The 25,613-nt window shown below is 37.3% G+C and overlaps 2 protein-coding genes and 1 long non-coding RNA gene across 5 annotated transcripts; 2 read left to right on the top strand and 1 right to left on the bottom strand.

Annotated features, from left to right (window-relative positions):
• Nucleotides 1-13,763: 13,763 nt before the first annotated feature.
• LOC108859969 (uncharacterized) lies at nucleotides 13,764-15,566 on the top strand. Of its 3 annotated transcripts, XR_001950560.2 has the most exons (6): nucleotides 13,764-14,088; nucleotides 14,167-14,273; nucleotides 14,440-14,583; nucleotides 14,820-14,866; nucleotides 14,977-15,109; nucleotides 15,190-15,566. It is a non-coding gene; the product is annotated as an uncharacterized LOC108859969 (long non-coding RNA). The 3 variants fall into 3 exon arrangements; XR_001950559.2 differs by having other exon boundaries at nucleotides 13,766-14,088; nucleotides 14,167-14,583; nucleotides 14,977-15,101; XR_001950558.2 differs by having other exon boundaries at nucleotides 13,766-14,088; nucleotides 14,167-14,583.
• Nucleotides 15,567-20,383: 4,817 nt separating this feature from the next.
• On the top strand, nucleotides 20,384-22,048 carry LOC108862478 (transcription factor VIP1). Its single transcript, XM_018636617.2, has 4 exons — nucleotides 20,384-21,047; nucleotides 21,117-21,249; nucleotides 21,469-21,553; nucleotides 21,644-22,048. Exons 1-4 carry the CDS (start codon nucleotides 20,494-20,496, stop codon nucleotides 21,838-21,840), a joined length of 969 nt encoding a protein of 322 aa, XP_018492119.1. The 5' UTR covers nucleotides 20,384-20,493; the 3' UTR covers nucleotides 21,841-22,048.
• A 45-nt stretch (nucleotides 22,049-22,093) lies between these two features.
• On the bottom strand, nucleotides 22,094-24,126 carry LOC108862477 (serine decarboxylase). The gene is made up of 5 exons (XM_018636615.2): nucleotides 23,682-24,126; nucleotides 23,361-23,592; nucleotides 23,095-23,288; nucleotides 22,876-23,012; nucleotides 22,094-22,794 (listed from the first exon to the last, which is right to left on the bottom strand). Exons 1-5 carry the CDS (start codon nucleotides 23,974-23,976, stop codon nucleotides 22,231-22,233), a joined length of 1,422 nt encoding a protein of 473 aa, XP_018492117.1. The 5' UTR covers nucleotides 23,977-24,126; the 3' UTR covers nucleotides 22,094-22,230.
• Nucleotides 24,127-25,613: the final 1,487 nt, after the last annotated feature.

The raw sequence follows: 25,613 nt of genomic DNA, 5'->3' as shown, positions 1-25,613 counted from the left end.
CTCCTCCAAATGAAGTCAATGACATTACTCTAAAAATGTTTTCTCACCATTTTTTTTATTCAATCATTTTTTTCCCTTTGAATGTGCATCAGTTATGAAATACTACTTCTAATTTTGACTGAAATTAGAAAGATAATTAATAGCAGAAAAGAACTAAATAGTAGCTAATACAATAATAACCAACTAATACATACCAGAGATATTGGAGTGGACACGAACCGGATATCTAATATTTTAGAAGTATTCGTGATTCGATTTGTTTTATTCGAATTGTTAATTTTTTTGATTTAATACGCTTTGTAGTTATCCGGATATTTGGTTTTAGAATTGGATGGCATGATGAGATTCATCATTGTTTTTCCTTGTAGTCCGATTATAGTTCGAGCCATGACTCCAGTTATCTAAAAATAAATTTTAAATTTGGTATCTGATTTGGTCCATACAAATAAAATAATTAATAAAAATAAATAAATATCTAAAATTTAAAATGAAATTTTAATATTTTATTAAAAATAATTATTTACTTTTGAAATCTAATAACTAAACAACAATTGTTTAAAAATAGCATAATATGATAATTATAATATATATATATATATATAATTCTTTAGATATATTAATATATGCATATAACAAAGCAGATATTAATTTCAAAATATATTTGTAATTTTCTTCGTCTTTTTTAGATATTGCATATAAATAGTTGATTTATTATGTATGTCTGAATTTTTTAGTTCAATAGTAATAGCAGATCAAATCAAATTTGATAGATATTTTTTCACACCTATAGGATACTGAACAATAGACGCTAAAATAAAAGGTTTGAAGGCGTCTTTTTCCTGGTATCTCATGGCAATTGGTCGCTCTCTCTGTTTCCGTCTTGTTTTCTGGTCTTTTGATGATATACTTTTGTTCTAAGCTTGTTGTTTATGACTTTCCACTTCATTATAGGTTATATTTTGAAGGTAATTTTCCATCCTCTACTTGGTGTTCTATTTGGCGGAGTCAATTGTTCAATCTTAATTTGGTGTATTTAATAAGTGCATAATTTTGATAGTAGGCTTAAGAGAAGTATTTATATTGAAATCGAAATTTGATAAACGAACGTAGAAAATGTATTTATATTATAGTTCAACATGGTTAAATGCTGCATATGTATCTTTTGAATAGAGATCAAGCCATATCGTAGTTTATGAAAGACGTTTAAGTCGTCAGAATGATATTTAGGAGGTTTCTCGGTTTGGTGTAGAAAGTTGTCGAGATGATTTCAGATGATCATATATACTTCCACCTTCTTATTTATATAAGGTTGAAATCAGTGCTTTTCATTTTTCTTTTGAGATTTTTTCTTTTGTCTTTAAAGTATTTTGTATTTTATCATCAACTTTTTTTTTCGCCGATTTTCTTTTCTTTGTGACTTTTTATTCTCTAACAATTTCCATTTATTAAATAGATTGATATGAAATTAGCAAGAGCTTTGACAAGGGAGTCAAACCCATCTCCAATAATTAGATAAAAAATCATATTGTATACAATTAATTAGAAGATCATCTAGCTAATTTAGCTTTAAATATAAATAATCAAATTAAGGTAGAATATATTTAACAAACCAGGTTGTTACACTTTTCGATAATAACTATATGACACATATCATTTTATGTTGCTTGGTTTCCACAACTTCATATGTCATACTTGTTCCTTCGGGAAACTGGCTTCTCTTAACTCTAACCCGTTTAACTTTTCTTATTTTTGCAGATAACTTAAAGACTTTAAACCATATATGAAGATGTGTTCTCTGGAAAAATATGGATTGGAGTCTCATTCACCCGGAACCAAGCTTCATTTTCTTCTCCATACACGCTATCCAAAGTAGGGACATTCACATTTCTATAACCTTGTGGGTTTTGTCATGGGGCATGTGTAAGAAGTGTTGAACTGGTTGTGCATCTCAAACCATCTCCTTGTTCCATTCTTCTTAGTACATACTGTTTAATGTACGTAGGAGCATTCACATTTATATAATCTTGTGAATATTTTCATGGGACATGTAGAAGAAGTGTTTGAACTTGTCACGCATCTCAAACCATCTCCTCTTGTACTCTTTAAGCAGAGGTTTTAATTCATTTAGTGTCTTCACCGTCTTTGTGATGTAACACATTGGAGAGATCTTGATTTGCTTCATATACTATGTTGGATTGAAGTACATCTGAAAGTTCAACGGTAACGAGGTAAAGGAACTTACACGACAATTCAAGAACTCTTTCTTGTATATTAGAAATCTTTCAAACAATCTCCCTAGATCTGTTTGATCCGAATTACTCTCGGTCACACACGACTAGAGACGGACCAATTTCTAATCTCAACTTCTACGCAATCAAGCTACACTTCACAAGTCACTTGATCGCTCAATACTTGACAAGAACAAACCTCTTGCTCAAGCTTTTCTCCGTTAAAAACCTTAACCTAATTCTACCCTTAGCAACTAGGTTAAATACCCTTTCACAATATCTTTTCCAAATATCGTGATAAGCCCAAATCTTTCTTTACTTCCTCCTGAAGTAATAGACTTTAATGAACAAACGCCACGTCATCATTCTTCAAACCGACTCGCCACAATATGTTACACATAGATCCTTATGTGTAACGCTCGACCTCATTTCACTCTCATACAAGCTCTTCTTCTTGAGCTTACATTCTCCCCCTTTTTATCTTAATGTGACATCCTAAGCAACCTGCAAATTCATACTGAAACCACCAGACACGAGATATCTAAACAAGCATACTGAGAACACTCAAATAACCATAAAGCATAGATAGAGATCCAAAGTCTACATCATCAAAGCACACCATTAGTTCAAGCAACATGATTCTTAGTCTTACTACACTCGTCTTATTTTTACTACATGAAATCACAACATGACAGAATTTCAAGCTCTGTTCCAATCTCTGAAGACAGACTTAGAAAGATATGCTTCGACTAAGTTCCTCATTGTCACCAGCTTGGCTCAGCTCTTCGGTATCACTTGCGTCTTCATCCTCATGATTCACTGTGGGAGGTGGAGCCTGAGCACATTGAGCATACCGAGGATATTCTCCCCCTGCTTAGATGCACATTCAGATAAAAATAAACAGGCACACGTTAGTCTATGGTAAAACAGAGAAACCCAAACATGATACGCTTACTCCTCAGACGAATATGAATGGCTTTGAGATCAGCAATGGCGCGCTCAATGTCTTCCTCAAGAGTCGCAGAACGTGTGTCCGCTCCAGTGCCACGCCCCGCTTTGATGTCTTTCACCACAAGTTTGGGAAAACCAGTGAACTCATCAGTTGGATAGTCAATAGGAACAATCCTCTGAAAGTTGATGACCTGCTGAATCAGAGTAGGAAACATGATCCTTCGAGACTTCTTCTTTGTAGTGTTTTCACCCATCCTCATGATCTGATCATATACCAGCTTCCCAAAGTTGAACCCATCTTCATTGTGATGAAGCATATACACAAACTTCAACCGAACTTGATTCATGTTGGTGTAGTTCATGGTAGGAATCCAGTTGGTGCAAACCAGCTTGTATAGCACCTGATTCGTCGGGGTGAGAAACTTCGAGCTCATGTTTTCCCATCGGTTGACTTGGCCATCAGTGAGAAACCCACACACTTCATCAATATTTTCATCCAACCAGTTAGGATCGTCCTCAAACCCAGGAATGCAGTAGATAGCATTAATCAAACTTGGTGAGAAATCTATCATTGATGCTCTAAGATACACAGCTACACCAACATCACGTTCAGAGGCCTCCGAGAGATTTGCTATGAATTCTCTTACCACAGAAGGTTGATAGGCATCAACATCGGTAAGAGTGTGAAGCAATTCCGCATTCTCAACAATGCTCCTAACATCGGCAAGGTTCGCATCGGTAAGTGAGATGCGATGTTGAACGATGAACTTCCGATTCTTGAGCCCTTGAAACCGCTCAATAGCTGTCATAGAGAAGAACCAAGAAGTAAGGGGAGTCTTGTGTGGCTGCATCAACTCGGGATAAAGATCAAGCTTGGTCCGATACATTTGGCGATTTTCCAGAAATCGTTCTTCCTTGGCTCGATTTGCCAAGATCTCAGCTTCCTCATCAACACCTAGATTAGGCGGGGAGTCCGAAGAATCTCCATCGGACATAGACTCGACATCAACATCATCTTCGGGTGGCGGAGGCGGAGGTGGAGGAGTTTGAATCGGACGGCGACTTCATTTTCGAGTCCGCGAACCAGAGGCTTCGGCGTGATCGGTCATCGGAATCGGTGAGTTTCCGCCGGATTGGATGGCTTGTTTTAGCCTTGAGCTTCTTCGCGGTTGCATGGTGGAGTGAGAGAGAGATGGAGAGCACTTGGCTTTGGCGACAAAAACAAGAAAACTTGGAGCTTAAAACAAAAACACTTGCAAATGTCATTAGTCAAACATTAGAAAGGCCCAAAAGATATGAGAAGCCCATTTGCATATTAAAAGTTCAGCCCAAGTGATAATTGTCATCTAGTTAGCACAAGCAACCACTACACAATCGATGTCAAACATCACCATCAAGAGAGAGAAGGACGCGAGAGAGAGATTGGGAGAGAGCATTTTTCTTTAAGAACACATCGCTATTACCACAGATCACAAGTCACTTTGATCAATGCCTTGTTTGTCAGAGGGAGAGTCATCGAGCTCAATTTACACAACACGTCATTACCACCAAAAATTCCGAATGAAATCAATAAACCAATCCTAGTCTGTAGCTATTTCTCATCCGAGTAGCTGTCACAAACAAAGATTTACTCAAGAAAGTTATCCACGCACTAAGTCCAAGCTTATACCACATCGGCTTCATCCTGAAACACATTATAAGTCTCTTGTGCCTGTCACTTCTACTCGACAGCAACCATACTCAAAACTTCACCAAGAGCCCAGTCTACAACTCAGTTGAATGAGGTAGTGATCGAGTCAGAGACAAAGTGGGATAACACCCTGCTCCATACTGATTTATCCTCCCAAGTTAAGATCATCTCTGCCCAGTCCAGATAGTGATCAAATCAGAGTCAAAGTGTTTTAGCACCCAGCTCCAAAATGAGTACCTTTCACTCCAGGCCTTTTTCGTTTTAGTCACCTTGTGTTACACAATGGTTTTGCTATCTCACACTAACGTGATCTCCTTCTTGAAATACACTCAACTCCTTATGTGTTTCATCATCCCATCCAGGCAGAGATCATATCCTCAGAACAAAAATGTTGCAGCATCCTGATCCAAGATGATTGCCTTTCACTAGGGACCTGATGGATATCGGCTCAAACTCAGAATGTACAACTTTCAGAAGCAAACTTATTGGTTCAAGGTTTTAAGTGAGCGATGATAAATAACATGTAACGACTCGTATGTACATAGACTCTCTCCTCTTTAGAGTTATTGATCATAGATCAATGATTCCCAACGCCTTCCGGAGACCCAGAAAGGTGTTGTAATCAAGTGGTTTAGTGAACAAATCAGCCAATTGCTTATCAGTAGACACATGCTCCAGGAGAACAACTTTCATCTCAACCAACTCTCTCACGAAATGATGTCTGATATCAACATGCTTGGTGCGTGAGTGCTGAACCGGATTCTTAGATAGGTTTATGGCACTCATATTATCACAATGAACAATCATAGGGTTGGAAACAATACCATAGTCAACAAGCATTTGTCGCATCCATAGCAGCTGCGTGCAACAGCTCCCCAAGGCAATGTATTCCGCTTCAGCTGTTGAAAGAGACACACAGTTTTGTTTCTTACTGTGCCATGCCACCATGTTGTTCCCAAGGAAGAAACACCCTCCTGATGTGCTGTGTCTATCATCCAAACAACCTGCCCAATCAGCATCACAAAAACCTGCAAGATTCACATTAGTTTCGAAAGTATAATGTAGACCAAAATCCAAGGTTCCTTTCACATATTTGATTACGCGCTTTACTGCATTCATGTGTGACTCTTTAGGACGAGCTTGATATCTTGCATAGATTCCCACACTGAGAGATAGATCAGGACGACTCGCTGTGAGATATAGGAGACTACCGATCATAGCTCGATACAGCTTCACATCAACTGGCTTACCATCCTCATCTCTTGATAATTTTGTGGTTGTGCTCATGGGAGTCTTTGCCGTCTTACTTGTTTGCATTCCGAATCGTTTGACAAGGTTCTTGGCATATGTACTTTGAGAAACAGTGATGCCGTCAGCTAGCTGTTTGACTTGAAGACCAAGAAAGTAGCTCAACTCTCCTACCACTCATCTCAAATTCTTTTGTCATTGTCTTGACAAAGTCATTGACCATCGATTGATCAGTACCTCCAAAGATGATGTCATCAACATACACTTGAATGATTAGAATGTCTCTTCCATTTTCTCCGATGAACAATGTCTTATCCACTCCTCCTCGCTGAAAGCCTGCTTTGACCAGAAACTCAGTCAAGCGTTCATACCAAGCTCGTGGAGCTTGCTTAAGCCCATAAAGAGCCTTTTTGAGTTTGAAGACATGATCTGGAAAGTGTGGATCTTCAAATCCTTTTGGCTGTTCAACATACACTTCCTCTTGCAGTACACCATTTAAGAAGGCACTCTTAACATCCATTTGATACAACTTTATCCGAAGATTGCAGGCCATCCCGAAGAGAAGTCTGATAGATTCCAGTCTAGCCACTGGAGCAAAGGTCTCATCAAAGTCTACACCCTCTATCTGTGTATATCCTTGTCCAACCAACCTAGACTTGTTCCGGGTGACATTACCTTCCTCATCTGTCTTGTTCTTGTGGATCCATTTAGTCCCAATGACGTTCACATTGTCGGGTCTAGGTACCAGCGCCCAAACATCTAACCTTTCAAACTGCTCAAGTTCTTGATGCATTGAGTCTGTCCAGAATTCATCTTCCAGTGCTTCTTGCAGATTCTTAGGTTCGATCAAGGAGACAAAACACTCTACAGTGTTCATCTTCACAATAAAGCTTGCCAATTTGACCATCTCTTTGAAGTCAATTTGCTTCTTACGAGTGACTCTCTCACCAAATACACCACCGATGACGTCATCTGGTGAATGATTTCTGTGTACTTTTGCATTATCAAGTTTCACTAGAACATTGTCTTGTTCACTCTCATCTTCTGACTCATCCTTCACATCTTCAGGAGTCGGAGCAGTGACTTTCGGTGTCTCACATTCAATTGTTTGTGTGACTCTGGCCTGATAGAAACCAATGCTGTCATCAAAGACGACATTCACACTGTCTCCAATGAACTTCGTGCGTGAATTAAAGATTCTATATGCCGAGCTATGTGTAGAGTATCCAACAAACATTCCCACGTCGCTCTTTGCATCGAACTTCCCTAAGTGATCCTTATCATTCAGGATATAGCACAGACATCCGAAGACATGCATATGACTCAGATTGGGAGTTTTTCCTTTGAACAGCTCGTATGGTGTGGTTTTGGTTTTGGGTTTCACATACACTCGATTGATCACGTAACATGCTGTCTCGATTGCTTCCGCCCAGAAACCAGATGGTACACTGTTGCCGCACAACATTGCTCTAGCCATCTCCTGAAGGGTTCGATTCTTTCTTTCCACTATACCATTCTGTTGAGGTGTTCTAGGAGCTGCATACTGATGTCGTATTCCCTGACTTTGACAGAATCTATCAAATTCTTCATTCTGAAATTCACCTCCATGATCACTCTTTATCTGAATGATCCCACCCTTTTCTTGTTTAAGTTGGAGAGCTAGTATACGAAAACTGTCTAAAGCATCATACTTGTTTTTCAGGAAATCCACCCATGTGTATCTAGAGAAGTCATCTACCAGGACAAAGATATATCTTCTTCCCGCAATGCTATTCGGTGTGATTGGTCCCATCAGATCCATGTGAACAAGTTCAAGCACTTTCTTTGATCTGATCTCTGATATCTGCTTGTGTTGGACCTTCACTTGCTTGCCTTGACAACATCCTCCACATACTGTATCGGTTTGCTTCTCCAGTTCAGGAACTCCTCTAACAACTTCAGCATTGACTAATCTACTTAGTCCATTCGTGTTCATATGACCAAGTTTCCTGTGCCACAGATCCAACTTTGACTCAACTGCAGACAAACACGTATCTAATGGCTTCCACATATAGCAATTATTACCAGATCGAACTCCCTGAAGAACAATCTTTCCCTTTTCATCAACTGCTCGACATTCAATTTTATTAAAAATCACTTCCAATCCTTCATCACAGAGTTGGCTCACACTGATGAGATTTGCTTTGAGACCCTCGACGTAGTACACATTGATGAGACTAGGAAGATCTGCTCGTTCTGTCCTGCCGACTCCACGAATTTTTCCTTGTCCACCATCTCCGAAAGTAACTTTCCCTCCTTTGAGGAACTGAACTTTGTCAAGATATTCCTGAGTACCAGTCATATGCTTAGAGCATCCACTGTCAAAGTACCATGGAGAGTCTATTTGACTACTGCCCTCTGCACCTGTGTAAGCAACATTACTCACACAGTTAATCACTGGTTGCACACTGACATAGTTGCAGTTGAGTTCAACTTCTGCCTTTGTAGGTGAGACATCAGCATTGATGTGTAACACAGCTGATACCCGCTCCTTGTAGTTTGGATACAAATCCCTTTTAGCTATCCATACTGATCCGTAGGAAGATGGTTCCACAAAACACAAGTTCATCCTCCAGGCTCGTTGATACTGTTGTAGACGAAAGTAACAGTACCTGACTTTATGACCACGCTTGCCACAAAAATGACATCCATTGCCACGCCTTGCAATTACTGGAGCTCGTTTATTCTCAGCAGACTTACTTGTATTTAGGACTTTCTCAGTTGCTTTCACAGTTTCCTCTTTAGAAAGTTCTTTGACAAAGGTAGTCTTCCCTGCAATTTCACCTTGTATTGAAGTTGAACCTCGAAATCCAAGTCCCCAATTTGAGCTCGGACATTGTCCAATGGTTAAGAGATGGTCCAGTGTTGAGGTTCCTGTAGTCAACATCCTTATCTTCTTGTGATTCTCAGTGAGTTGACTCTCAAGCAGCTTGCTTTTATCCACTTCTTTTTCAAGTAGTTCACTCAGGTGACTGACCTTCATCTCAAACAGCTTCTGAACTCTCTCTTGTTCTATCATAGCTCTTTTGATCGATAAGAGTTCCTGATCAGATTCATTCAGTACTGACGGACCTGTCTCAGCTGGTTTTTCCAACTCAAGTATATTGACTTGAGCTTTTAACATTGCTTTGTCTTTGAGGAGCTGCAGGTTCTCAAGACTCAATTCTGCAAACTGATTGAACAGTTCTTTGTACTCGGTTTCCAGGTCATGATTGAGATCATCATTGTCATCTTCGATGAGCGTCCTACTATCATTTTCTTGTTTCTGGTCCTTGTCTTCTCCGAGTAAAGCCATAAAGTTCAAGTGCAGTTCTTCTTCATCACTCTCGCTCTCTGAATCCGTATCACTGAAGCACATCATTGACTTTTCTTTCTTGAGATTATTAGGGCATTCAGCTCGAGTGTGCCCAAAGCCTTTACAGTCAATGCACTTCAGTTCTTTCCGTTTGGTAAGTGGACATTCATTGCGAAAGTGTCCGTAACCCTCACACTCGTGACACTGCAGTTCCTTCTTTTTGGAGTTCCTTGATGAGTCCTGTCGCTGACTATGATCTGATACATTCCTCTGAAACCGGCTGTTGGATCGATTTCCTCCTTTCTCCATTCTCTTGACAAACTTATTAAAGTTTCTCGCCATTAAGCCCAAGTTTTCCTCAATCTTTGAGACTCTGTCAATCTCTTTTGATTCAGCAGCAAATGCAATGCTTTTTGGAGTATTGGATAAACGATCTGTCTTTTCAAGATCATGCACTTTTAGAATTCCAGCAAGCTGATCAAATTTCATCTCATCAGTATCAACAGCAATATTCAGAACTGCCTTGTAAGCCTCAAACCTAGGAGGCAAGCATCGAAGTAGTTTCTTCACAAGGTCTTTTTCATCGTATTTCTTCCCTAGAACAGAAGACTCGTTTGCCAGTTCACTGATCTTGGATATGAATCCATCAATGGGTTCATCATCTCCCATTCGAAGATTCTCAAATCTTGAAGCAAGATGATCAATTCTGGTTCTCCGAACACTAGTATTTCCTTCGAAGTGATTGATTAGTGTGTCCCACGCCTCTTTTGCGGAATCACAGCCTTGAATGATCTTGAATTGATCTAAGTCCACGGCTGAGAAAATCAGAGTGAGTGCTTTCGAGTTGAACTTTGAGGCTGCCTTCTCTGAGTCGGTCCACTTATCTTTAGACTTTGGACCCAGTGTGTTGTCATCCATTAAGACAGTTGGTGCTGTCCATCCTTCTTCAACAGCAGTCCATGCATCCTCGTCGATCCCTCTGATTATGTGTCGCATTCTGGCTTTCCAGTGACCAAAGTTTCCACCATCAAGAATGATTGGCTTCTGCAGCGTAGCTAGTTCCTTCATCGTGTCCATGAACTCTGCAGGATCTCAACCTGTGAGTAGTATATGATACCACAGAGGTTTCCCGCTCTGATACCAAATGAAAGTTCAACGGTAACGAGGTAAAGGAACTTACACGACAATTCAAGAACTCTTTCTTGTATATTAGAAATCTTTCAAACAATCTCCCTAGATCTGTTTGATCCGAATTACTCTCGGTCACACACGACTAGAGACGGACCAATTTCTAATCTCAACTTCTACGCAATCAAGCTACACTTCACAAGTCACTTGATCGCTCAATACTTGACAAGAACAAACCTCTTGCTCAAGCTTTTCTCCGTTAAAAACCTTAACCTAATTCTACCCTTAGCAACTAGGTTAAATACCCTTTCACAATATCTTTTCCAAATATCGTGATAAGCCCAAATCTTTCTTTACTTCCTCCTGAAGTAATAGACTTTAATGAACAAACGCCACGTCATCATTCTTCAAACCGATTCGCCACAATATGTTACACATAGATCCTTATGTGTAACGCTCGACCTCATTTCACTCTCATACAAGCTCTTCTTCTTGAGCTTACAACATCCACATTGGTTGCATTGGTTTGGATTCATTCTCTTCTTTCTGCAATACAAACTGCATTAAACAACAGCATTACCAAGTTGTTCTACAATGAACATAGTAGTGTTTTCCAATCCCACTTAATTTTTCACAAGGAACAGAGTTGTATCCCAATTACATTTCCACCTACTTCTTTCTACTTTGTTAATCTGAGCCTTGATTTTATATTGCTTTTATCGATCTTCTTACTTAAAATCAGATATTTTCTTTGTTTTACTAGTTTAATCATAAAGCTCGATATGAGAGAAGTTAACCAATTCGAATTCATGATTAATTTTTATAGATGTTCAATCACGATAAAAGAATAGGGTTGGGATTTGATCCGAATTATATTTTTAATCCAACGGGATGGATTTGATTTTTTTCTAAATCACTTTAATATTATTTGAGAAGTTACTTTCATATGTTTGGCATTCACGTTAATTCTCACGACGGTTAATTACTTAGGTATCTTTAAAACTAAAATATTATATTCAATTATTTTTTTATTTTTTCCTAATAAAGTTTAGTTAACTTTTTAATTTATCTCTTCCTTTTTACAAAATCACATAAATCATAAAAAGGAATTTAAAAAAAAAAGTAAAAATATAGATTTTTTATATAAAAATTAACTTTTATTATTTTAAATATTTTCCTGAAACAATATAAATAAAAAGGTAGAAATTTTACAAATTTTTATATGTGTATATATATATATATATGTATACACGTATCTTAACCAAAAAATTGAAAATATATAATTTAGACATTCTTTTAAAAATATAATAATATTTTATCGTCAACAGGTTTTGATCAAGTGATTGAAAAGAAAAAAAAATCATCTAATATCATATTTTCACAAAATTGAATTATGTAGATAATTTTAATGAACTAAAATTTATACATCATCACCATAAATAACAATCATTTTTATTTCCTTTCCAGTAAAACTTTAGTTAGTTTTTAAATTAAATTTCTTTTTTTATCAAAAGCACATAAATAATTAAAAAAATTATAAAATGATTGTTGTCTTCTCCTAGGTATATTGATATACTTGTGGACCATATATAGTTTGTTTGTGTCATATTGTAACAGTTTTTCTTCAATGGAAATGTCCATCTTCGATTCTCAGTAAATGAAATATCTTTTATCCTCAGATTTATATGTCATTTAAGTAATATTTTAACGACTTTTTTATTAGGTTTAGCCCTAATACGGAAATTAGATAGGATTAGTGCAGCATGAAGGTGGTGTGAGATTCTATTTATGTGTGGAAACAATGACCGCGCTGTAGTAGCGAGCATAAATGGTGGCAAGCATATGTTTTTTTTTGCTTCACTATTTACGTTCCTCCGTCCCTAATTTTATTGTTGTGGGTAATGGGCTGGTGGGCTCCTCTTTGAGTTTGCTTCTGTTTTGCAGAAGATCTTAAAATTTGAGACATTCATAACTCAATCTAGTGCCCTTAATAAGCTACAATCACAATAAGTGCTTTCCAAAGTCGCATCGGTGCTTTGTTATTTCTAGTTTCCACTTTGCTTTCTTGTGGACTGGTATTGACGTAACCTTGATCCTTATTACTCTTTTCTTTGTTGATAATGTGTGCATGGAGGCAATATATGTTAATAGATTATGCGACTGAATTGACGTTTCAATAGGGTTCGCTAATCCAGTGGAATGATAAATCTGCAGTTTGGGCATAGAGTAGTTTCTCTGGTTTGCATACAGATTATTAATTTCAATTGTTCTAAGGATCCATCTAGTTCCTTATGGGTCTACTACAAGTGTCCATGACAATTGACTACCTAGTGTTGTTGCGGTAAACGAATAGTTTTTTTCTCATGAACAGGATACTGTTCAGACTGACAGGGATGATCCAAACCTCCCCCTAGTCACTGCACCATTTGGGCATGCCTCCCAGGTAATAGAAAGAACACATTTTAGAAACCCGTCTGATCTGTAACTTGATTTCTTACTTTCTTTTTGATTAGTAAATTGTAAACCTGCTGTGTGGTGGTGAAGCGGTTCCTAATGCGTTTGATGGAAGGATGTATCTTGAAGGCGGCATGTTTCTCAAAGGCGTATCTAAGAATGTGGAGGTGGACTTCCTGACCTTGTTTGAGTCTCTCAATTTCTGCAAAGTCGGCCAGAATCTCAAATGGCCAATATGGGTTATTGGCAGCGAGTCACATTACACCTTCCTGTTCGCACTCGATCTATCAGTCCAAGAAGAAAACAAATTCGAGCTGAGAGTGTCTCAGATAAGAAGAGCTTTTGATGCAAGAGACCCAAAGCAGAGGAGGACCTCTTGCAGAAATGTTAGAAAATGAAATATGTTATAACTCTAGTAATAAACTTCTTACAGTTTTTATTAAATGTTTTAATGTATTTGAAAATATTTCTATAGCAAAACAAATTAAAACCGCAAAACATCTACAACATCTTTATATATAAAGTAATGTTCTCTCTTTCCTTGTGCTGCCACGTCATTAATTAGGGGGAGGAGAACACGCCACGTTTACATTTGTTTTGTTTCGTTTAGTCTGAAATGTTAATGGGCTCGGACGAGAATTTTGGTTCTCTTTTTTTTTTGTTTATGCTGTTAACGGGCTATAGTGTTCTGTTGCTTTATGGGCTAAGAATCAGATTAGTTGGACTCTACTGCACCAAATAAAGCTACGGCTTTGGCATTAGCCTTCTCCTTCGGTGGTGGTGACTGTAGATTCTAGGGTTCCATGTTCCTCGAGCTCCGAATCTTCAGGTTACCATGGAGGTTTTGCAGTGTTGTCTGTGTCAAATTTTCGTGTATAATCACTGTGTCGGTCTCCTTCATGTCGTTTCGTTTCTGATTCAACTCCTCTGTTACGTTACTTGATTAATTGGTTCCATTAATAGCGTTCTCTACTCCTTGGACCCACGTCACCCCACATTCTTCCTTCAATGCTTCTTATATTCCTTTCAGTCGGTGAAACTTCATCTATAAAAAGGTTCTTCTCATAAACATCATCCTCACAGATCCTACTACAGTCGAAACTTTTTTCTTAGTATAATGTCTAAACTGTTAGGATAAAGATCCCATCATAAACCATCTACCATCCCCTGCGGAGATGAGGCTGCTCAGGTTTTGGGAAGCCTGGAACGTCAACTGCGATGGCGATCTCTGGATGCTAAGGTGTTTTTGTTCTTTAAAGTCATGTTCATCTTTTTTTTTTTTTTAACACAGCTGTGTTTAGATTCATAGTTATCAGAATTATGCTTTAATATTATATTTTTCCTCTTTGTGCTATGGTTTTGAATCCTGTTGTTTTATGTTTTTCTTTGTTTTTAATCGTTTTCAGGCAACACTCATGTCAGCCAAATTTTCAACCGTCTTGCCACCAGAGACGACTCTTGGTGGCTGGTTCTAAGTACTCCTTGAGCGGCTTTGACGTTACTAGGCGTAATCAGAATTTTAGACTGTCAGACGCTCCTCTATTGATACGGTTCAGTGATTCTTAGCCTTTGTACATTCTTGATTGTGATTTTGATTATCAATTTATTTTGTTTTCTCTTGAGTTTTCGTTGTTCCAGATAGGATCTGGCTATATTTTTGTTTGGGGATCAGTTCAATTCTGATTTGATTGATGTGATGATATTATTATCGATTTTAGGGTTACCTAGATCATTTTTGGTTGTATCCATCCATATAACTCATGATTGAATTGGTTTGATGTCTCAGATTGCATGAAGAATGATAACCCCTACTTTTATTGACGAGAGTTTACTGTAAGTTCAGTCAGTTGTTACTTATTCTTAGATTGATTATGCTATTTTTATGTTGATTGATTTTGATTGATCGCAGTGTATATATCCTTGGATTGTTATAATTGCTTCAGGTTCTATCATGGGTGGATTTTTTTCCTCTGATATATGGAACTTTCAGACAATGATGTTAAACTAATTCCTTAAGAGTTGGATGAGCTGATCGGTGCAATCAATGTAACCATTAGGGGAAAGAGTGGTAAACATGTCAGTATGTACTTAATTTCAATCTAGAGATTGAGCACAATTTTCGTTTACGATCAATGCTACTTATTACATCTTTGCAGATAGTTTTGGAGCTCTTACTGTCCAAAGAATGGTAACAGCAGAAGATTTGGTATAGGCAAGTACATGCTATTCAGAGACAATACATATATTAGTTTCCTATGAGCCATTTTTGAGTGTTTACTGACAACATATTTCAAGGCTTCAGGCTTACCTCTACTGAGATGGAGTTTCGAGAAAGTAAAAGTTGGCTTACGATTGTATTTTTTTTTTTGAAGTAAAAGTTTAACTACTTAGAAAATTGGTATGGTTTGTTTCATCAAAAAAAAAGTAAGTATTGTTTCAAAAAACCAATATTTTGCTATTACAGAAAACTAAAAGCAACAAGGTTTACATCAAATTTTCACAAAAGGGAATTATAACCAATTTTTGCTCTGTCTTTGGTGAATCTCTCTTATTTAAAAAGTAACATTATTTGAATAATTTTTTACTCCGTCAATACATTTACAAATAATACCACTAGATTGAAAGATATTTTTGTCTTTTGGGTATTGGTCTAAATGAAATCATTAAACTTTTACGACCAATAGAAATTGAGTTTGTTTATTATTGTTCCTTAATTTTAAGTACCGAACATAAGACTATGCCATTTTGACTCTTAATAAACAATCATTAATAGCCAATTCTCCACGCAAACCGACTGGTGAAATTAATTTCTTACTCAAAATTGTAAACCAATGTGTTGGAGTAAACAATCCGGCCATTGCATTCTATAATATAAACACAACCCAGTTTAACCGGCCATTACATCTATATAGACATTTTGAATTCATACTGTTTTCCATTAGTTTTGGTGTCGTTTATTTAATTGGTTACTATCCATGGTTTCTTAATAATCATTACCCACACCTGAAGAGGCCAACCATATGTGTTAGTGTCCATCTCCAGCAGAAGTTAGAGTTATTGTGTGTTGAGCCTAAAGTTTAGGTTGCCGCCAACATAAACCCAAAATTGGTTGGAAGTTAGTAGCGTTTTTTTTCTCCCTGTAGGGTATGTTTACCTTGCTTATTTTATAAAACCTGTTCAAAATTATATACTTTCTTCATGTCCGAGTGCAGGCAGGTGCCAATGATCCCATACTTGCAGAAAACCCGGTGGACCCATCAGCACAGTCTCCTCTGACTGATGGAGTTGCTAGCGACGGTGAGGAAACAACAGATTCCGAGGAAGGTTGGAAACATAAGATGACCAGTAACGACTAAGTGCTGCATTAATGTAGATTAAGTGCTGTCAACATAGAATGCATACGCAGTTGTCGTAGGTTTTTCTGAGTGTTATTGGAAATTTGGATTACAGCAGTTGTGCTTTTGTTTTTACAAACCAGCGTAATCTGGATATTTTTCTTTTACAGTTGAATTTTTTGTTGAAGTACTTTAATTTTATTAAAATCATTTCTAAGACTTTAGGCCGTAAACTTCAGAGCTTCGTGAAGTCGGATATTTTTGGGTTGACGAGATACAACACGTAGAATTGTTGCTCCCTCTAGAGTTCAACCTCGCCATGATCGCATTCCCAAAATTAAATCACCATATATGTCTCCCCTAGAAGTACACAATCCGTTCGTCTATGTATTTAGCAGTTCAGATTAACCAATTAGCCACAAACTAAAACTTCCTCCTGCATCAAGCTTTAATTGAATCTATGAGGAACATAAAATATAAATCATAACGTTTATCTCCAGACCGGTCCCTCTACAAGGCAGATTAAATATTGCCTACAAGCCACAGCCAAATATTCTAAACTTAAGGGCCACATGTCAGGAAACGTTTTCTACAACTTATTTTCATAGTCTTTGGTATTTTTATCTTCGTTATCTATATATTCTTTCATGTAATTTGGTATTTGTGTGCAAAATTCTTTAGAATACATCACAATCTATTATTATAAAGTAAGGATGTTTCTCTCCTGCTGACACGTAGGATGCCATGTCACTAATTAAGTCGTTCAGCATCTGACACGTGTCATCTTTAATGAAACGCAGCGTTCGTTTTTTTGGTTTCGTTCGGGCTTCGCTTGAGATTGGTGTCGCGCTCTGTTTTGAGGCGCAGTGACCACCTAACTATACGCGAAATCCTAATCCGTGTTCATCAACACAATTGTGTTCTTCGTTTTACTTCGATCTGGTGGAGCTGTGACGATCCGTTTCTGTAACGGAAGGCGTTGTGTTTCTACGTCTTTAATCACATTAGTTCGTAAACCCATGACGAGATTTTCAATCGCGTTGTTCCGTCGGCGAAGTCGGATATAAATTGGTTAGTATCTTTCTTCTGCGAATCGATCGTTGCTACTCATCTCACTCATATTCGAATCTAAATACTCATCTCTCTTAATGTTTAAGCTAACTCCAAGGTTTTTTCGACTTGAAATTGGGGTGGTGCTCATCCGTTGTCGAGGAGAAACCGTAATATTTTTGGGGAAGAAATGAAGGAGTTTGTCAACAACTAAAGATTATTTCTTTCTTGAGCGATGACTTCAATATCTCAAGAGAGGTTTGTCGTCAAGAAGAAACATAATCTGACTGAGACTGGAGATTCCGATGCAACGCTGAAAGAAAGATTGTATAGTTGCTTCCTGGGTATTTGTCTTCCCTTAGGAGCCCACGAAGAATATGGGACCAGGATCCGACTCTGCTTTTTAGATCTGCTTCAGAGTATTTCATGAAGTCTGACACATTGGCAGGTAGTTTTTGTTTTTTTCCGTTTCGAGAAACATTAACCCTTTGTTTGTTGACCAATGGTGTCTTTGATATTCTGTAGAACTATCAAAAGAGATGGAAACTACTTCGTTAAAACAACATAGTAGCCCTTCTGTGTCCAATAGCGGCCACAACTTCATCACCATTGAGATATCAGTACTTCAAGTTTATGATGTAGATAGAAGAGGTTAGTAGTATACAAAAATTTTAACCACCTTTTTGACCTTAATAGTGCTTCTATGCAAAAGTCTTTGTCATTGAAAAACAGAGCTGAATTATATGGTTGTTTTCTTTTTTGTTTTTGGTTATAACAAAGCTCCCATGAAGAGAGCCAACCAGAACCGTCTCTTTTCTCTGCGGCCTCACCATCTCACTTATATCTAGAACCAATGAATACACATTAGTTTTTAAGCCGCCCTTGGTCGATATGAAATTATTTCAGCAAGAGGTATGAGTGTTTTTTCTTTCTTAAAACTATACTTACTACTGAACTTAGGAGTTAAAACTCTTCAATTAATTATTAGCTGATATTGACTCATCTCCAACAAAAATCAGGTGAAGCAAAGAGACAGACTTCGTAACCAATTTGAAGGAAAAAAACCATCCTATGAATGAAAAAAACAGTCTATAAGTGCATTAAAGTGGTTTTGGATGCCTGAATTGTTGTACATGAAAACAGAAATTTCCAACCAGGTTTTCAACCCGGCTTTTCATCAATATACCATTTTATCCTACTCAGCTTTGTTCTGCTGACCATTCATGAGCTCCTCTTTGACTCCATCAATGAACTCATCTTTGAGTTCTACAAGTTTCTTCAGTGACTCTCTTTTTGTTAAACCAAGAACCCAAGTCTTCTCATTCAAAAATAAAAAAAGTCTTCTCATTCAGTGGCGAGAGCATCGGCCACGAGGCTAATAAAGAGGTTTAATTTCGTCTCTTCCCGTTGTAATTTGATATCAGGTGAATAACCTGACAAAATAATATTTAAAAATTAACACCAGCAGTTTAAACAAATATCCACGCCACAAACAAATATACAAACATATTCACTCTGTCGTTTTTAAAGAAAAAAATTATATTCACTCTGTCGCTGAAAAATGGATTGACATTTATGATATTACAGAACGCAAAAACACAGAAGGTTTAAATAAAAATTAGAAATTCTTCACCGGAAGACGGTCCGTGATTGACCATGATAATGCATATGTAAGTTGTCGAGGTTTACAGTTTGTGAGCTCTTTAGAGTTTGGCTAGAGTCTGATTGTGGGGTTCCCACGAAACAGTTTCAAATCATACTTATAAGAACTTGGATCTAACTTAAGATTCTCTTGGGTGAATAAACAACTTCTAATTATGTTATTGATACTTGAACAGTAGGAACAAGAGCGCTGTAAATGTATATGTTGTGTGGTTTCAGTGCATAAAGGATTTGGATTCAAGTATGTAGACTTCATAAAAAATTGGAACGGGTCCAAATTTTTGATATTGGTAAACGAAAGAAGGAGATAATGACCGTTGGGGTAGTGGTGGACTAGACTAAGATTACTGAAATGAGAGAGCAGAAGAAGGATTTGATAAATAAGGTACATGATTCATTTCATAAACACATTTCTATGCTACAGATGTTGGAATACACTTCATTTGTTGTGAGGGTTTACAGGAATCTACGGCTGGGTCTGGATTGGTATAAAATACTGTTTTTTAATCAATAGAACCTTATCCATTTACTTATGGAGCAATGCAAATGTGATATCTAGAGTACTTGGGTTTTTAATTAGACATTTTATATGTACCCTTTCTAAAGAAACATGTATATACATGTACATGTATAAAGAGTAACGATAGTTTCATATTATTTATCTATCTATCTTAAGATATTTTTAGTTTATAATGAAAGGAAAAATAATATTATTTTTACAATTTATAATAGTTAGACAAGTATAGTTCCTAAAATGAACAGTTAAAAATGTTGTAAAAATTATGAACTTAAGTATTATTTTTAATTAAAAATAAATTAGACATTTAAAACTATTTGCATTATTATTTTTTTAATCGTCTGCCCGCCCGTAGGGCGGGTTTACCCTAGTAATTTATAAATCAAAAGTTTTAAAACTATATTACTAACCAATCACACCCTAACTTTTACAAATTTATCTCAGTCGAGTAAAAATAAATAGGCGATTTTCATAAAAGATAGTAAAATAGATTTTTTGACTACAAAAATATGTAAAGAAGAAAATGATCAAAGGAATTTTTATTAACAAGAAACGACTATTATAGTTTGATTTTATAAATATAAATAATTATTTAAATAAATTAAAAAATCAATTTATTATTAAAAAAATTATGTCAAACAGATCTCTTTGTGCAACTTATAATAATGCAGTTAGAAGTAAATCTTTTAATTGTTTGACCCCAAAAAAAAAGAGAAGTAAATCTTTTAATCTTGGTAAGTTTGGAGAATATAGTCAAGACCAAATCACTTGCCCATATTGACAAAACTCACTCGTGTCCGTCATTTTGTCTTGAAGACTTTCTTCTACTTGGGTAGGTATAATAAACACAAGTGAAACAGGAGTAACCCCAACCCCAAACCTCGCCGCCTAAATCGATGGAGCCTTCCCAAAGACCAAACCAGTCATCATCGATTCTAAGCGAAATCGAACGCATGCCAGAAGCTCCACGTCAGCGAATCTCTCACCACCGTCGAGCTCGCTCCGACACTTTCTTCTCCGCCGGCGAATCAATCGACGATCTCCTCATCTTCGATCCTTCCGATGTCGATTTCTCTTCCCTCGATTTCCTCAACGCTCCACCAACACCTCAGCCGCAACCGATGTCCGTCGATTCTCCTCCGGAGGAAACCTCATCCAACGGTGCTCCTCCGCCGCCCATTCCTCTCCCTCCCGGCCGTCACGTCCGGAGCTTCTCAGTCGATTCCGAATCCAATTTCTTCGACGATCTCGTCGCTGAGGATACTCAATTGGCCCGCTCCGGAGGGAGAAAAGGTGGTCACCATCATCGGAGTAATTCTATGGACGGAGCTACGAGCTCCGGCTCCTTTAACATGGACTCGATTCTAGCCGCCGGTGCTAAGAAGAACATGGGTATGGCTAGTGACAGACTCGCCGAGCTTGCGTTGCTTGATCCCAAACGAGCTAAACGGTTAGTTAGTTTCCTCAGAAATTAGGGTTTTTTTTTGGTATACTTTGTTTCATAAGTCTGTTGATATAGGATTCTAGCGAATAGACAATCGGCGGCTAGGTCAAAAGAGAGGAAGATTAAGTATACTGGTGAGCTGGAGAGGAAAGTTCAGACACTTCAGAACGAAGCTACTACACTCTCTGCTCAAGTCACTATGTTGCAGGTTATTACTTCATTTTCTTTTAATCATTGTTTTTGGCCGTATGTATCTGATGCCGATCTCAGTTGTATTTGGAGTCTTATAAGTCATCAATGTAATGAAAAACAGTTGCTTTAGTGATATTTTGTATAAAATGATTTCTTGTTTGGAGAGCATATTTCGTGTTGTTTGCGCACTTATGTATCCATATTCTAACATGTGCTCTTTGTGTATATTGTGCAGAGAGGAACATCAGACCTGACCACTGAAAACAAACACCTCAAAATGCGGTTGCAAGCATTAGAACAACAAGCTGAACTTAGGGATGGTGAGAGCCAGTTTTCACTGAAAAAAACATATAATATAAACCAATGATTTTGATTCAGACAATAATATTGTTCGGTGTGGTAACTTGCAGCTTTGAATGAAGCGCTGCGGGGAGAACTGAACCGACTCAAGATAGCCGCTGGAGAAATTCCTCAAGGGAACGGAAATTCATTCAACAACAACCGCGCGCAATTTTCATCTCAGCTGGTGGGGAACAACAACAAGAACCAGCAGATGAGCACAAATGGGCAGCCATCGAGCTTTATGGATTTCACCAAGAGAGGCTAAGTTCCCATATCTTAAAGCTTTGTTACTCATTTGGGGGATGCTATATTGGATGTATGTATCTATGTGTGTTTTATGGTTTGTGTTAAGTAGTTTGATTGTATGTCTATGGAGGTGTGTTCATGTCAATATCACGGTCTTCATATTTTAAGAGTAGTAACTACTGTAATATTTATCCAGATTTCTTTATTACAAACATATTTACACAAAAGTTTAGCACCAAATATCTAAAATGCATATAGATCACATCACACAATGGTTTTTAAATCATAGACTTTTATTAATAACTGAAGCGAAACTGGAAAATTTTACGAAAAATTCATGACTGCAACGGATAGAAATTTAAACAAGAAACAAAGAAATAGCAAACATATGGTTGAAAAAACTGCAAGGTCACTTGTGAGCTGGACAGACGCAGTTGTTGGCACCTACATCCTTTGCAAGGCATGGTGTTTGAGATCCGTCCTTACACCAGATCGATCTGTGTTCGACCAGGTCTTTCACAAAATGATCGAGCTTCTCGATTGTAACGCTCGGCATCACCACCACATGAGCTATATCGCCTTGGCAAGCAAGCTGCCACCTCCTAACGAACTCTTCATCCTTGGGCCTTTCAAAGACAACGGTGCTGCTAAGCTCGTTGAGCATGGCGCTGATCCCAGATTCACGGAGTCTGTCTTTAAGGTAATGGGCGTTTCTCAGGCACTTCTGAACTTCTTTCTGGAATCCTTTGTAGCCTTTGCGGTTAAGAGTGTACCAAAGGAACAGAGGAGCATGTCCGTTTCTGCTTCCCATGATTGTCGCATCCCTTGACGCCAGGTACTCAACGTTGCTGGATAGGACTTTGATGTGTTTCATTCTTGTTATCTGAACACCACAAGGCATTGGACACCCGACGAATTTGTGGCCCGACACACTCACACTCCCTATCGGTTTATTGAACGTGACTTTTGGTGCCTAGATATTAAAAAAAAAAAGATTCAGTCAGAGCAGAGTTAAGGTTTATTATCAAAATGGAAGACTGGCTGGTACACTTACACGTTTGACAAAAGGCATCATAAGTCCAAAGAGAGCGCCATCGCAGTGAATATAGAACCTGTCATGTGAGAACCCACACTCTTCAAGAGTTTTGATAACAAGGTCGAGATCATCAACGGCTCCTTTAACCGTTGTACCTGCAAGAAATAACTCCATCAGCAAAACACACACACAAACTGAGAAACCAAATAAAAAACAAAAGAGAAACAAAACACAGACCTATGTTAACATTAAGAATGGCGGGTTTATCTTTGTTAGCCAACAGCTTTCGTCTGAGATCATCACAGTCAATCTCCCCAGAGATAAGCGTATCAACCTTCTCGCATTCCATTCGATACATACGAGCAGCTTTAAACACAGAGTAATGAGATTCGGTCGAAGCATACAGAATCCCATCAGGTAACATCTCTCTCCTGAAAAAGAAAAAAAAAATCAAGAACCGAACACACAAACAAACAAACAAAAGAAAACAAAACAAAACGTACCCAACTAAGATGCCGTGAAGGTTTCCTTCAGTACCACAGTTGGTGATGTAACCCCAATAGTCATCTCTCTCAATCTCCCAGAGACGAGCAAACCAATCCAAGACGCCAACCTCGAAAGGCCTAGAGTGCACTCCATAGTTGCTTTCGATAAACGGATCTCCCAGGTTGTTAATTGAGAAATGCTGTAACTGCCCAAGCGCACCGTAGTCGAAATCCAAGTTATATGGATAACCTACACCACATCATTTTCCAAACCAGATTCATTAGATAGAGCCCGCCTAGGAAGGATACCGTTATATGATTGAATATAATATATATTACCTAGATGATATTTGGTTCGTTCAACCAAAGTTTTGCGGTAACGAGCGAGAACGCTAGCCATGTAAGCTTCCTTGTCTCCCGTGAACTCGTCGTTTGACTCCGGTTCTGTCACGGCGAGACACGTCGTGTGCACATTCCTCCCCATAACCATTTCTCTTTCTCCTCCTCCTCCGTTTGTTACCGGGGATGGTAACGGTTCGGTGACTACAGCGGTCGGATCGAAATCATCGGACAGTATTTCGATTTTTCCAGACATGTCGAAGATTGTTTGATCAGATTCCAGAGGTCCAACCATGGTGCTTTTAAAAGATGCAGAAAAGGAAAAGGAGGAGAATCTCTGGTAGATGCAGATCTGAGAGAGAGAGAAGGAAGTGATTGGTGGAGAAGCGGTGGGACAGAGAACGAGACCGAGAGAGACGCGGCCTCGTTAATTTATAGGAAGCAAAGGAAAATGGTAAAAGCAAATTTCATTTTGTGCCCTTCCGTTGCTGCCCCTCTTGTGCTTCACTCGTGACATTTTATTTAAGATTTTCTTTTCCTGTCAACCAATGATATTTTTTTTAATTAAACAAACTAAAAGATTCTTCCAACTTGCTGATAGACAACATTATAATAAGATACATATTCCCTACAATGTTAGATTTATTTATACATTTCACAAATAAAAAAAATGATTAGTGTATAGCAGCAATAAATATCTTGATTTTTTTAAGTTCAACCCACAATAAATATCTTGATTATGCGTAAAAACAACTTTCTATAATTTGTACCAATAGTTTTAATCAAATTTTTTTGAATTTACCAATTTTTTTTCAACTTATTGCATATGCATTGAAAATTTAAAATATTTATTTTTGTGAAACAATTTTTTTTTCTCAAAACATTCATCAATATAAATCGAATGAAGTATTAATTTTCTCTAAAATATATTTTTATATCAAAAAATCATTTGTTATTTAAATGGTCTGGAAAACAAGACATAAATATAATAACCAACAAAATAAAATTTCATATAGAAAGATTAGTTCTATTTAAAGAGTCAATAATTTTGTTATGTCCTTGAAGAACATAGAAAATATTGAAGATGTGAAATTTTCTTTGCTGCCATTTATATCCTTCCACTATTGAGAAATTTGGCAAAGCATGACAATCTCTATCGTGGCAATTAAATATTTGCAGTCAGATCTAAAGATCTAGTAGGTAGAAGGACATAACATATTTTCATTGTCCATACAAGTGTTTCGAGCTCCAAATGCAAAGAAAACTTTGTTTTTTTTTTTTTGGTTTCTTGTACTCATAAGTCAGATATGTTTGGATATGTCTTTTCAAAATCATCCACAACTAAAGTGTGATGTAGAAGTACAAGAGCTATCCACCAAACATATATTTTGTAAGCACATGGTTTGTAAAACAATAATATCTGGTGGTTGTGTCACAATAGATATTCTGAAAATTTATTGTTCCGAGTTTTTGAAAGACACTAGATTATCCACATATAAGGATTTATATCCATTTCAAGATCTTTAATACTAGTAATCCATATTGGTGTAAACACTCGAGACCTAAAAATGTATGGATTGGAAAGTGTGGCCAATAAAGTTCATGCTTGTAAGATTGGGACATTCGAAAATATTATGAGTCACAGATACATAGGATTCCCCACATTTACGATAGTGATTATCCTATCGCAAATGACAATGTATTATCCATAATAACATCAGATTCATGGGTATACCATTAAAAGGCCCATAGAATAATATTTAAACAAGTACTCCCTCCGTTTCGAATTATATGTCGTTTTGGAGCAAAATTTTCGTTTCAAAATAAGTGTCGTTTTATGATTTCAATGCAAAATTTATTGACTTTTTAATCTAATCTATTTTTCTATTGGTTGAAATCTAATTAGGTGTATTGGTAATGATGTTTTTATCT

This window comes from Raphanus sativus, chromosome 5 (genome assembly GCF_000801105.2).
Source record: "Raphanus sativus cultivar WK10039 chromosome 5, ASM80110v3, whole genome shotgun sequence".
Taxonomy (NCBI): Eukaryota; Viridiplantae; Streptophyta; class Magnoliopsida; order Brassicales; family Brassicaceae; genus Raphanus; species Raphanus sativus.
Note: the sequence above shows the minus strand (reverse complement) of the source record. Positions and strands in the feature narration are given on the sequence as shown.